This window comes from Adiantum capillus-veneris, chromosome 17 (genome assembly GCF_014529385.1).
Source record: "Adiantum capillus-veneris isolate H3 chromosome 17, ASM1452938v2, whole genome shotgun sequence".
Taxonomy (NCBI): Eukaryota; Viridiplantae; Streptophyta; class Polypodiopsida; order Polypodiales; family Pteridaceae; genus Adiantum; species Adiantum capillus-veneris.
In genome coordinates this window covers 25,794,229-25,808,019 of record NC_140947.1, presented here as the reverse complement: position 1 = coordinate 25,808,019, position 13,791 = coordinate 25,794,229, and the positions used below count along the sequence as shown (strand labels likewise).

The window sequence follows — 13,791 nt, the reverse complement described above, 5'->3', positions numbered from 1 at the left end:
GGTACATAGCACTTGGCATACATGTCAATAAAAGCATTGCTTAACAAGCCTACTTATAAACTAGCTCTCTCATCATGACACTGTTTTTGCCCATGTCAACCTCCTTCATAATGTCACATAACCTTCAAAAGGTATCTTCTAATGTATGCAATGTCTCTTGGAGGCAAGTAGAGTGTTCTTTGTTTGGTGACCTACCATACAAATTTTTCTCATGTTACCGAATTACCTTTGGCCTTCATCTACTAGACCTCAAGGTGTCTCACATGGTTCCACGTGCGCTTGCTTCACATATGATGAACACAACCCAGACGCACAAACAACCAAGAGCGTCTTGGCTTAGCCCTCCTTTCACTTATCTTGCAATGAATATATTCAAGAGACTCTATCCAGAACAAGAAGCTTGTCAAGAACTCATTTCCTTTAGAGAGTACATGACACTCGGCATGCATGTCCTAGCTGCTTCCAACCACCATTCCTGATTCTCATGCATTCAATGTTTTGTGCCGCCTTCTGCATGCCAGCAGCTGCATATATGTTACTCATTAACACATATGCTGCAGCATTACATTCATCTAATTCTATTGCACGCTCAAAGGCCAATCTTCCAAGCTCCACATCTCCCCATTTTTGACAAGCACCTAAGAGAGCCGACCAAACTGGAGGGTAATCAGATGATGGCATCATTTTAATTACTCTCATAGCTTTGTCAAAATGTCTTGCCCGCCCAAAAAGGTCGACCATGCAACTGTAGTGTTCTTTGTCTGGCATAATGCCATATTTTTTCCTCATGCTATCAAAAAGCATTTGGCCCTCATCCAGTAGACCTGAGTGACTACATGCGTTGAGCACACTATGGAAAGTGATTGCAATTGGGGTGGTGCCCTCGCGTTGCATCAAACAAAAACAGTTCAGAGCTTCCTCAGCCAACCCTCGCTGGGCATATGCTCCTATAAGAGCACTCCAAGAGACTTCATTTGGTGAGAAACCCTCACTTCGCATACGGAAAAAACAGCACGCATCTTCTTTGCCACATCCATGTTGGACATATTCTGCAATCAACGCGTTCCAAGAGATAACATTACGGACAGGAAGCCCATCAAGAAATTCTCGTGCTTTCGTTAAGGCACCACATTTTGCATACATATCGACCAAAGCACCACCAAGAACAACATTTTTCTCCAACAGCCCCTGACTAGCAAACTCATCGTGAATCCTCTCACCCATGTAAAGGTCTTGCGTAAGGGCACACGACTTCAAGGTGCAAGCATAGGTGCTTGCATTTGGAGAAAGGCCTTCCCTCTGCATTTGGTGAAAATAGCCCAGAGCTTCCTTGCCACAGCCATGTTGGGCATATCCTGCAATCAAAGCGTTCCAAGTGATGACATTCCGAATAGGATGCCCATCAAGAACTTCTCGTGCTCTCATGAGAGCACCACATTTGGCATACATATCGACCAAAGCACCACATGTTTCTCCAGCAACCCGTGACTGGCGATCTCATCGTGAATCCTCTCACCCATCTGAACGTCTTGCGTAAGGCCACAGACCTTCAAGGTACGAGCATAGGTGATTGCATTTGGAGAAAGGCCTTCCCTTCGCATCTGGTGAAAACAACCCAAAACTTCCTTGCCACAGCCATGTTGGGCATATCCTGCAATCAAAGCGTTCCAAATGATGACATTTCAGACAGGATGCCCATCAATAACTTCTCGTGCTTTCATTAGAGCACCACATTTTGCATACATATCGACCAAATCACAACCAAGCACAACATTTTTCTCCAAAATCCCCTGACTAGCAATCTCATCGTGAATTGTCTCGCCCATATGAAATTATTGCGTAAGGCCACATGCGGTACAAGCATAGGTGATTGCATTTGGAGAAAGACCTTCCCTTCGTATCCGGTGAAAACAACCTAGAGCTTCCTTGCCACAACCATGTTGAGCATATCCTGCAATCAACGCATTCCAAGTGATGACATTCCGGGCAGGAAGCCCATCAAAAACTTTTTGTGCCTTCGGGAGGGCACCACATTTGGCAATGCCTCCAAATGGATGTTCAAATAATTTTCCAGGTTCCTTGCTTGCAAATGAATTCCCTAGCTTTTATATGTAACTCAAAGAAATCATGTGTGCAAGGATTACAAAAGCAAAACATTGCACTTACATTTCTACGCTCCTCATCATAAATGCATTCCAAAAGAAGCTCTGCATTTGCAAGAACTCTCCATCCACAAGAATGCATGTCACCTTGTTTTGGGACCTTGCAGCTCAAAATCAGCATATCTTCCCAAACACTGTCCTGGGTCAATGCTTCTTATGCAGCAACAAGTTTCTGAACAGACTTGCAATACATAGCATATGGTGACCACACGTTGCATCAAAATCGCAGAATCAAGAAACAAGTAACTACGTATCTTCGAACATTCCCATGAAAACCATGCGTAGAATTTTCAAGGTAGCAACGCTTGCGCTCAATGTTTAGTCCAACAAGGCTCCAATGTGAACTGATTGCACAAAACAAGGAATTAGTTTACTATTCATAGTATACAGAATATTGAAGAATAGCGAGATAAAAAACACTTACTTTTCATTGTAAGCTAAAAGTAAAACTTTTTCCTACCCATGTTGACTCGTTCCAATCAATCAACGACTTCTATCAGGGAAGTGGACTCCGAGGTAAGCACGACTGACAGCTGTGAGTCCAAAACGGCTACCTTGGATTGTTGATTCCATGCAAGGTTGAAAAGCAGCATGCTGAAAACTGAGAAAATTATTTGATGAGGATCTCCAATAAGCCAGAATTAAATAAATACCTCTGCAAAAATAATATAACATACCAGAGACCAAAATTTATAATTCGGTCTGTAAGCTCCCTCTCACTATTTCAAAAAACAGCTATCTCGTGAGAGCCGAAATGAAAATATAAATTTTGGCCCCATACCAAAAGTGCTACATTGAAAGTTGGGCCGAGGAAAGCTAGGGTCTCAGTGTTAGCTTTGTCAATTGCTGCTAACATCTCCCATTCATTTGACTCCACTGAAGTCTCTTCCACAAGTAGCTCTTGGGTCTGCTCCACATTCAAACGTGTGGCATACGTGTGCTGTGTGGTGCTCACATCGTACACCTTCACTTTGTTGACTGGAGGGATTGTCAAAGTGTTGTCCATTATCTTATCAGATAGATGGACTGGTGCAAGTGTCTTGCCGTACCTGAAGCATAACAACCTAAGAGAAGTGATATCTCTGGGCATCATTGTCACTCTGTGAGCATGAGCTGTGAGAACGTAGTTATCTTGGAATAGCACGATCATAAAGTCCTCGCCTACCTCATGGAGACAACCCATAGCACTTCTGGCCCATCGAAAATCCAAATTCGCGCTCTCACAAATGTGGTGAACTACTCTTTGGAAGGGTAACTTAGGAATAGCCAGAGAGATATGCCTCTGGAGTTTGTGCAGCTCAAGCAAAACGCTTGGATTATGCTCGTACCTCCAACTACTCATTGTTTCTCGAAGATTAGGTAGGGTTTTGCCTGTAACTCTTGAGGATGAAGGTTGACTGTCTTGTGAGTAAACCTTCCCTGCGGTCTGCTTCGTGCGACCCATGGAAACAATTGTTTTCCCTAAAAAGCGTTGTGGGGAAGAATAAGAAGAAGATTGAGCAATGAGAAGGTTAGGTCGTAAAAGCTGACTCTAAGAGGTGAGGACAGAGGTCAAACAACAGTGGGATATAAGAAAATAGAAACGCTATATAAGCGCCAAGGACATTATCATCATTACTAAGCGTGGGATATGCATGTGGTGGCAGCCACAATTAATTGAGTCGCTCATCATCATTGGGAAGAGTGTATCATCGCATGAAGGAAACGTGGCATATTGCATGTTAGCTATCTGGTTGTCGCGGCACAACGCGATATGGGATGGGCCTTGATCAACCAAACCCCCCTCCTTGTGTTGTGTCACAAAAAGGATAAATATCCCGGCACAACGCGAGAAGGGAGAGTGTACCATAGCCAGACCTCTTTATCGTATCATGACGCAACACTCTTGATGGCGTACCACAACGCGATAAAGAGTGTCGCACCACAACGCGATAGGGACCAACCATGTTGTGGTGATGCCTTCCTATCGCGTCGTGAAACGATATTTGGATGTCACGTAACAATGCTATAGGGACCACCCATATCATAAAGATACTCCCTATTGCGTTGTGGCGTGATATTTGGATGTCAATTCCCCATGTCTTTTCCCAAGCTTGCTATTTTAAAATAGCGCATGATCTCCTTTGAAAAACACTTTATACTTTGAATTTCATTGACCCATGCTTTTCTCCTCCTTTGAATTGCTTTCAATAACACAAACTACCTAAATTTTGCCTAGGCACGATGAACTCCATTGTCACTCCACAACACGATAGTGGACATGCCTCCCTATTGTGTTGTGGCGCGACATTTGGATGTCGCGTCACAACGCGTGATTCGTGGACGCGCCTCCCTATCGCGTTGTGGTGCGATATTTGAATGTCGTGTCACAACGCGATAGGGACCACCCATATCATGGATGCGCCTCCCTATCGCGTTGTGACGCACCATTTTTCTGTCGCTGCAGAGCGCGATCATATCAACGGCTGTGTGACATAAACCTCCCACTCGCATTGTGGTGCAACACATTTTGATAAAAGCTCTTCCTTCATAATCAGTAACCAAAAAAAGAAACAAAGAGGCAAAGACAAATGAACAAGATATGAAGACATTTGCATTATCTTCAAGGACTCCATTACACAAGACTAAGAGGTGATTGATGCACTATCTTGTTGTCCATTACAATTATTCTTCTTCATTCTTTATCGTTGGTGGTTTCTTGTCCTCGGTCTTTGTAGTGTTGTTTTCCTCAGCCTTTGCCTTCTGGTTTCTTCTTCAGCTCCTTTGAAAGAGCTTTTGCCTCAACTAGCGTTTTCTTAACCTCCTTCATTTCCGCCATATCTTTTGGGAAAGCTTCACCTTTCCTCTCTTCTTGTCATCCATACCTGTGTTGTGTAGATGTGAGCGAGTTCTAGAGTGTGCAGTCAAGGTGCTTTATATAGCTACGATACTCACCCAACCAGGACATGTGTCATAGGGATGGTTGAGCTTGCCTCAATCTTTGTGATGCATTCATTGCACCGTTACTAATGCAATCATAAGGGTGGCTGTAATGACATGGTCGAGTTCCAAGAGTCTATATATAGAAGGCCCGTTAGTCCCCCCTTCATACTCCCTAGTGTTAGAAAGTGCCTTCCTGCCTTTATCCTAACCAACAACCCAAGTTTTCTTATGTCTCTCCACAAATGGATCCCTTTCAGATTGAGATAGAGGAGGAGCTGCCTTGCTCTAACGAGGCACCCAAAGACAATTTGTACCATTTTCTCTATAGAATTGGGCTTCAGTAGCGGGAGCAAAAATTCAAGCCTATTTTCAACCCTGCCTTCTCATTGTAAGAGTTTTTTGCTTCTGCGTCACATTTCCTTGCAGAGTTCCATCAGACATACGAGCAACAGATGATCAACGACACATTTGAGTTTGAGGGTTGTCGATATGTTCATATGAAGGATATCAATTCTGATCGTTTAAAGAAAGATATTTTCTACAGGAGCACCCTCAAGTTTCCACCGCACTCTCGCAGGAATGACATCAGATGTCCCGTACATAATCAAAAGTTTCGAGTTGCATAATACTATGTTGGGTTCATACTCTTTTTGAATGTTAATTTGGAGGATCATCGGGACATAGCAGAGGAGGTCAAGAGCAGTCACCGTTCAGTCACTGGTGACGAGTTGGTGCAACCACCAAGTGGTGCTTTGTGTGTTTCATAAGGTGTTCAGTTGGCATAGGGAGCTTTGCCAACAAATGTGCTCCCTATCGTCTCCATTGGTGATCATCATTATGTAATGCTTAATAACATCATGGAACTGTTTGACTTGAGAGAGTACTACTGCCTTGCTATAGTTACTCAAAATCTACAAGAGATGACTGATGACAAGCATTCAGTCATGGATGCTTATGTAACAGCGAGTGAGTTTATTGAACCAACAGAGGCACTAGCAATGATATACAAGGATGAAGCCGCATGTGCCACGATGCTTCCAACGGAGTCAGAGTTTAGGGCGGTACAAGAAAGGCTTGGAATCACAAAGATGGGGAGAATTGCTCCAATGACATTGATGTCCTCCTCATCCTTTGCAAACGAGAGTACACTTGACTTATGGAATGCTACGTTACTCGAAGAAGATGAAAATCAAAAGGTATACTATTGTGCAAAAAAACATTTGCTTCCCTGTATGAGAGTTTCATGTGTCTATACCAACACTTAGCTTTTATTTCTTGTAGCTCATAGTCTTTGATGATAAGTTCATTACTCGTAGCTCGTAGTCTATGATGATAAGTTCATTACTCGTCCTCGTGTTGGGAAATAATTCCTCCTTGGTCAGTAGTTGGAGAATTTGAACGCTCCAAACTTCCTCTGCTTCCATTCCAGCTTCTTTGAGGACAAGGCTGAATTCTCTCTTTTTGTATTGAAGACACTCTCAAGATATCTAGGAGGCACCGCCTTCATATGGAACACGGACAACGTGATGCTGTTAGACAAGCAAGCACCGGTCTCAATTTTAGGTGTATGGCCTCCGCAATCGCTACTTTTTGTCACATGCTGTGTATAGTCTAGCTTGTGGAATCACAGACCCATGCTAGTTGCCACGATATGGAAAACATGACTTGCTGAAACAAAATCAGCCCATCATTCAATTTATAGAAGAGGCTCCGCATGTTAAGGCATCTAAGGAGATCCAATTGCTCGGCCTCAACGTGCTTGCGACGGATGCTGATGAAAAAACGCGTCATTCAAAGAGACCAAGGCACGAGGAAGAGGGTCCTTCAGATAAGGGCAAGAGACCATAATATTTTGTGTCATTTCCAGATGACTAGAAGTAAATAGAATGTGTTTGTTTTATGCATCGAAGTTAGATTGATTATGTTACAGTGTCTTGCAATGTACTTTTTTTGTTGCAACCATCATTCACACTATAAAAAGTTGAAATGATAGAGTATTAATGTCTTGTTGCATTTTTAATTTTGTTGCAACCATCATTCACAATATGAAAAGTTGACATTACATCGATTCTTCTAGATACATTTTGGTGTTTGGATCTTGCTATGGCTGAGAGTTATGGCATAACTTGTAACAGTGTCGTCCAAACCCTTCCCACGCGTTGTCTTTGTAGTTGCCAATCCGCATGTTGTCTAGCCGCAGATGATAACTCCCAAATCTCCTTTTTTGTTGTTTTTTGGCTAATCTCACCACATGGCCAATCTGAATTTGTTTGACTTGTTCCTTAGGATGTGACCCATGCATTAGTTTTCGATACGTCCATTGGTGTATCTCCTCTAAGCTATTTGCTTTGTCCACACCATCTCCATGTCGAGTGTGAATGAATTAACCAGTACAAGCTTGGTAGTGGGTTTTTTCCATGCCCTGTGTAGACCAAACACCCAAGCTTCCATATTGCCTTGCAAACCAAGACATGTGATTACAGATGATGTCCTACACACAAAGCATCCAGACATTATAAGGACGAGTAATCGCAATTCAAAAGATTATCATGTTATCAAACCAATTATAGTACTATGTACTGAGTAATATGTTGATTTGTCCATGCACTTATGAATGTCTTGTGGAAGGTCTCCACACCTTCTTCGAATTTTTTATAGTCACCATCAGTCCAGGAGTTCAATTGCAGAACTTTAATATTGCATCCAAGGTTCTGCGTACCATTTCTTTGTGAGTCCTTGTTGCACCATTGTCTGCATGGTCAACTACAGCATTGTGCAGATTTTTCCACCGATCGTATTGTAATGCTTGTCTTTCTTGTGCACTTTGTCTTTTTCATTGTCATCCAGTTGTGGGCACAAAAAGGAGAAGTCGGGCTTTCACACCACTAATGGACAACTTCTTTGGAACATCCCGGCCATTTTTTTATCTCTTCTCATCCTGCTCTATCTTAACATGTCCTCCGTGAAAACCCATTTCTGAGAAGGTCGTCTCTAAGGCTGAGATTGCCCTTTGCTTCACAGACAGAGGTCAAGTGGTCCAGGTAAAACAGATGTAGAGAAACATTTGTTTTTTTGTTATTCTACTAAGTGCATGCATTGCGCATATGTGTACTCTAGATAGTGGGATATCTAAAATGGGTCAAAAGTTAGGGTCGAGCATATGCCTATCCAGAGCTCTTCTCCAAAATGGTTTGTCAAGGATGCGAACCCCTCCCATGCAATACAAGTAAGGGCTTTTTCTTGTTGCTCCTTTGGAAACGTTTGTCCCCAGCCATGTGCCACTCTACATTGTAGGATCCCAAAGCCTCCACATCCAATTTCTTTCCATTTCTTTGTTCGCTTATTGTTTTTGGTATGTTTGTTTGATGAAAAGCCCAATTTAATATATCGAAGTTCTCAATGGGCACCTAGAAGGATAGTTTTGAGCCTTTTATAATGCACATTTGAAAGCATTCAAGTGAAACATAACGATAAATTATCTTAAACATAACTTCTATGCACCTTGAACGTTGCAAGAAGGAAAATGTTGTGCTCAGACTGCACACTAAAGTTTCGAGGATCATCTGGTCCAATGCTTGCATCCAGAGTTCTATTCATAAGTGTGATTGTGACTCGCTCAACTTTTGTCTCCTTTACAAGCTCACACTCATCTAGCTTGATGACAAGCTTCAGAACGCCATTGCACTCTTTAGGAGTAACATCGGACAACTGCACAATGTATGGCTGCAGCGCAATCATATCATAAAAAATATTATTATAATTGTCATAGACCATTTCTCCTCCTTTTGGCGATCTCTATGTCGATTCAATGTGAAAAGGACTTCCTAGCTTTTGAAGCACCTCCTTGTTGACTTTCCGTCTTGTTTTTTGAATAGAGAAAGGGTATGGAAGTAGCGTGTGCTTAATGCAGAAACTTTTGAATTGTCTTTGCACAAACCTAAGTAAGAGGAGTTAGGAATCAAAACCCTTTTCTAGTGGAATAGCACTGCAAATGATGCAAAACCCTTTTCTAGTGGAACAACATTGCAAATGATGGTACATACTTAAATGACAACATATCCCTTATTGGATATATCAGCTTCATCCAAAATTGATTGAACGTCCCGTGCAGAGAGTTGGTTCTCCTGGAAAAGGTTGTCAAGATATTTAGCAATGATCTTACCATAGCGCTTATCATATTTTTGGCCAGCTACGTTTTTGTGATTCAATATGAGCCCGTATACCGAGGAGGTGGTTGTGTTGTGCTCCACTTCTTTGTCAGGGTGAAGCAAAGATCTATGTAAGCATATTACCAGTAAGAGATGTGAGAGTTTATGAATATAAACCTAAGAAGGATAGATACACTCACTTGATGGCTTGCACTCTTTTCTTGATCCCTCCCGAGCCAACTTTCAAGTCCTCAATGTCTCTTAGTTTTCTTTCTCTTTGGCAAAGACCTAGCGCGGTTTTTTCTCTCCGAGTTGTTGTGTAAGCTCCTTGATGGTCTCCTTGTTGCCTTCAACCTTCTGAGCACATTGCATGACTTTCTAGTGTAAGCGGACATTTTTGCTATATACAATATCTCTCTCTTGTTGCAGAACGTCGTTTCTTGCAGTCCGCTGCTTAGTGTAGCCATACAAGCCATGGTGGCCATCTCTGACATAGATCACTAAAGATGTGATATCCTTAAAAGGTGGAGTGGAGTTTGTGATGGGATGTTTTGGATACATTCTGTCGTCTAGCGAAAGGTCCACATTTTTCATGCCCTGTGATCTTAATTTCTCTTTTGAAGCTTCAGAAAGCGTCTGCTGTTTGTTTTTCTTGTAGCGGGGTTCATACTCTCGTGAGAGCTCTATGTGCATGTGATACACATCTCTCCTACAAGCTACAAGTGTCGACTGAGACTTGGCTGATCGAAATTGTGTGCAGAAGCTACAAGTTTTTCGTGGAGAAGCTAAAAGTGTTGACTGAGACATGACTGATCAAAATTGTGTGCAGAGGGAGGTGGGGACGATAGACGAATGGAAATTTGAATATCACGCACGTGTAAGAGAACGCGGGAGGGAATGGGAGAGAAGAAGGAGGCGAGGAAATAGAGGTTAGTTTTCAAAAATGCAAAAGATTGAGATATTCGGCGTTGAATTTAGTAGCTGCCGTGCATAGTGAAGTGTTATCATGGCTGGAATACTTTTTTGGTTTTTTAATAAATGTACCTTGCATGAATAAGATATCCAAATTTTAAAAAACATGTATGAAAAAGGGTTAAAATGAATTTTCTATTAGCTCTCTCTACGGTGACATGGCATTTCTTACAAGGCCCAAATTGAAGTCCAAACTTTTCCTAATGTGTTAATTTGCCTAAACTATTTGCATTGAAAAATCTCTCATATTGAACTCATGTGGTATATTAATATGATTACATAGTGCACCCATGAGCACCCCTTATATGCGTATGTGTCTCTCATAATTGGACACAAGGTGTTCACAAGAACACCTTGTGTCCTGTGTAATTCCCCACTACCTCTCACCTTGTAAGTAGTGTGTTGCTCAAAGGTGATGAATCCTTACAGCCATACTTACTCTTACACCTCGTTCAAAACGCAACCAACTATGGTTCTCACATAATATGGAGTACAATGCACTACAAGATCCTCTTAAGCTAAGCCACACTCATTGTATGATGCTAAAAACTAGTGGCATCGCTATGAGCGTTGCTATATAATGACGCTTAGAACGACGCTCATAGCAATGCTTATAGTGAAGCTTATAGTGATGCCGACAGTGGGAGTAAAAAATACCCGAGAACACCAAAACTCAGATCTGGATCTGATTTTTGTCTCTCTTGGACAAGTGACAAAGAATAACGTAACACCTTCACCTTCCTCTCTCTCTCTCTCTCTCTCTCTCTCTCTCTCTCTCACACACACACACAAGGAGAGAAGGGTGAGCCAGATATGTTCCCTCCCTCTCCTCTCTCTCATGCTCCCTTCCCCTCTTTTCTTTCTCCCTCACACACACACACACACACACACACACACACACACACACACATTGAGAGAGAGACAGAAAGAGAGAGAGAGAGAGAGAGAGAGAGGGAGAGAAAGAGAGAAATGACCTACATACATACAAACATACATTGACACACACACACACACACACACACAGATAGATAGATAGATTTTATTATCATCCTCGGAGGTCAAATATCACCTATGGGACCAAAGTTACATGTGATGTAGTATGTGTGTGGCTGATGAGTAACTCTCGATGCTCCAAAATTGTGGTGATGAGAGTTGCAATGGAGAGCCCACACCGTGGCTAGGAAAGGAAAGTGTGCAGGTCTAAGTCATGAGATAGATAGATATATAGATTTTATTATCGTCTTCGGAGGTCAAATACCAAAGTTACATGTGATGTAATATGTGTGTGGCTGATAAGTGACTCTCGATGCTCCAAAATTGCTGTGATGAGAGTCGCAAGGAGAGTCCACATTGTGGTTGGGAGAGGAAAGTGTGTAGGTCTAATTCATGGCTAAAAATGTGAGCGAAGCAAGTTCAGATCTGACTAAAAGCTGAGCACTCTAGTAGAGTGTGGTACTCAGACTCTCAAACTTGCAGTGAGCATAATGTGCACAATCAATTTGACTATTCTCCATTGCCCCAACGCCTTGTCTCACATCAAAGGGCCGAATGGCTGTGATAGTATGTATCGATGACAAGGGGATAAAATCGAGCATGTAAGTGTGAGTACGGTTTCCTCTTTCAGCGAAGAACATGGTTTTGTAGTTGGGAGCAATATGGGTGGTGTAATGTATGAAGAGTGACCCACCGGATTCCTCCCAAGCCGTAAAACGTTGGCATTGTAGAAAAGATTCATTCACTTGCGAGTCAATCGAGGAATCATGTAGCAAGTGTAATGCATCCCATCTCCCAAACCACTTATTTATGTCTTGCATCCATCCCGTGCTCAAGATCTTGCTTTTATGTATCTTTTGACCCTTTTTGCTTGCTTCCCATGCAATTGTAGGAAGTTGATGTGAGGGGTTTATGTACTCCACAACCCTTTCCATGCCCATAATCTCAAGTGGAAGAGATCCCGACTTAAGAAGTACGAGAATATATGGTGTTTGTGCTTAAATTGGAGAAAGCTTGTAAGAAAACGCTTTTGGACATTCCTAGACTCTCTCCAAGTAGACTTTTGAGGCCAATAAATGAAACAAAATGTAAGCTCAAGCTACAGTCCTATTGCCCATGATCCGCAATGCATTCCAATGAGCTTGCTTAAGGCTTACAATTGCAAAGAAACACTATCAATTGAGCCTATAGGATTTGAAAGTTTGTTCAAAAGTTTCAAGGTGAGGGGAGGAGACAATTCAACAAGAAAATATCCTACATCATGAAGATAAGGTCCTACAAAATGGTATGGATTTTGTAATGTAAATGGTTGCAATGATACATATCAGATGTATTAATGGAAATCCTTACATGTTTTGATGACAAATCAAAGAGAAATTATCTTTCTTACTTCTATCATTGCAATGTCCTTCCATTATGTTTTGAAGTTTAAGTGTATCCATACAAAAAGCCTACACACTTGCAAGCTTTATATTCCAAGTAATGTGTAGATTTGAATTGCACTACATCACTTTGTATCGATGTTCGGGCTACAACTATATGACATACTTATGGTAGTGTGTCTGCCAAGTACTGAGCAGATTGGTCATGTATAATTGAATGATGTCTAGTGCTAAAAGTGGATTCTTAATTGAATGTTAATGGACCTAGTTTCTTTTCTCTTGCATACAGCATAGTTGAGGATTATGATTCCAAGGTTCTGTAAATGTAATAATTCTTTAATTTTTGATCTACTTAAATTAACTTTTGATAACTAGAATTAGACATTCTAGAGAGAGTGTGTAAAAGTAGTGAAAGGATGGAACAATGAAAATATGGCAAAGAGGGTGCAATTACAACTTAGAAGTGCCAAAATGGTAGTGCTACCTTCAAAAGTGTCCAAGAGATCTGTTCCTAATTCTTACTTGTATTTATAGAACCAGAAAGACATTAAAATGAGACCAAGATTAATCCTAGAGTGTGTACAAGAGCTAGCCAAAGGAGGGGAAATGGGCAAAGCAATGCATTCATAGACTATTAGTACTAGAAGGGTAATGCTACTTACAAAAGTGCATAGGAATTCATTTTGGACTTTGGCGTGATTTTACAACATCATAACAACAGTAGAACAAGCTTTGCATGCCTCCAGAAGAGAGAAAAGAGGATATCCAAAAGGGGGAGAACGAGTGGGAAGACTTGGACCTGAGTTGAAGGTGGGCTAATCGAAGGTGGAAATAAGGGTTTGAGGGGTGCCCTAGTTTGAGTATGCCCCCCGCCCCCCCCCCCCCCCCCCCCACACCACACACACACACACACACACCAAACTCACACCAGCAAAAACATCTCCTTTTCACCCATAGAATTGGGCTCTTTTCCTAGGTTTTAGCTGCTTTTTCGGTGCAATATAATTAGAGAAATTGGGGGACTGATTTGTGGTGTAGAGACACTCCTCTTAGATCTCTTCACGTCTATTCTCTTCCCTTCTCAAGCGTCCATAGCTAGGAAGTTCTACTATGCTCTATTATGGAAGACAATATATTTAAGAACAAACTATGTACTATAAGCTAGAAACTTATACTTCACATTCTTAGATGAGGTTCTCAACAACCCTTACA

General features: G+C 41.7%; 1 protein-coding gene across 1 annotated transcript; it reads right to left on the bottom strand.

Annotated features, from left to right (window-relative positions):
* Positions 1-420: 420 nt before the first annotated feature.
* Positions 421-1,224, bottom strand: LOC147436946 (pentatricopeptide repeat-containing protein At2g29760, chloroplastic-like). The gene has a single exon (XM_086486500.1). The coding sequence runs from the start codon at positions 1,222-1,224 to the stop codon at positions 421-423; it is 804 nt and encodes a 267-aa protein (XP_086342626.1).
* Positions 1,225-13,791: the final 12,567 nt, after the last annotated feature.

Excerpts from the sequence above, each read along its gene's own strand:
- LOC147436946 (XM_086486500.1), bottom strand. The coding sequence starts at position 1,224 with ATGGGTGAGAGGATTCACGATGAGTTTGCTAGTCAGGGGCTGTTGGAG.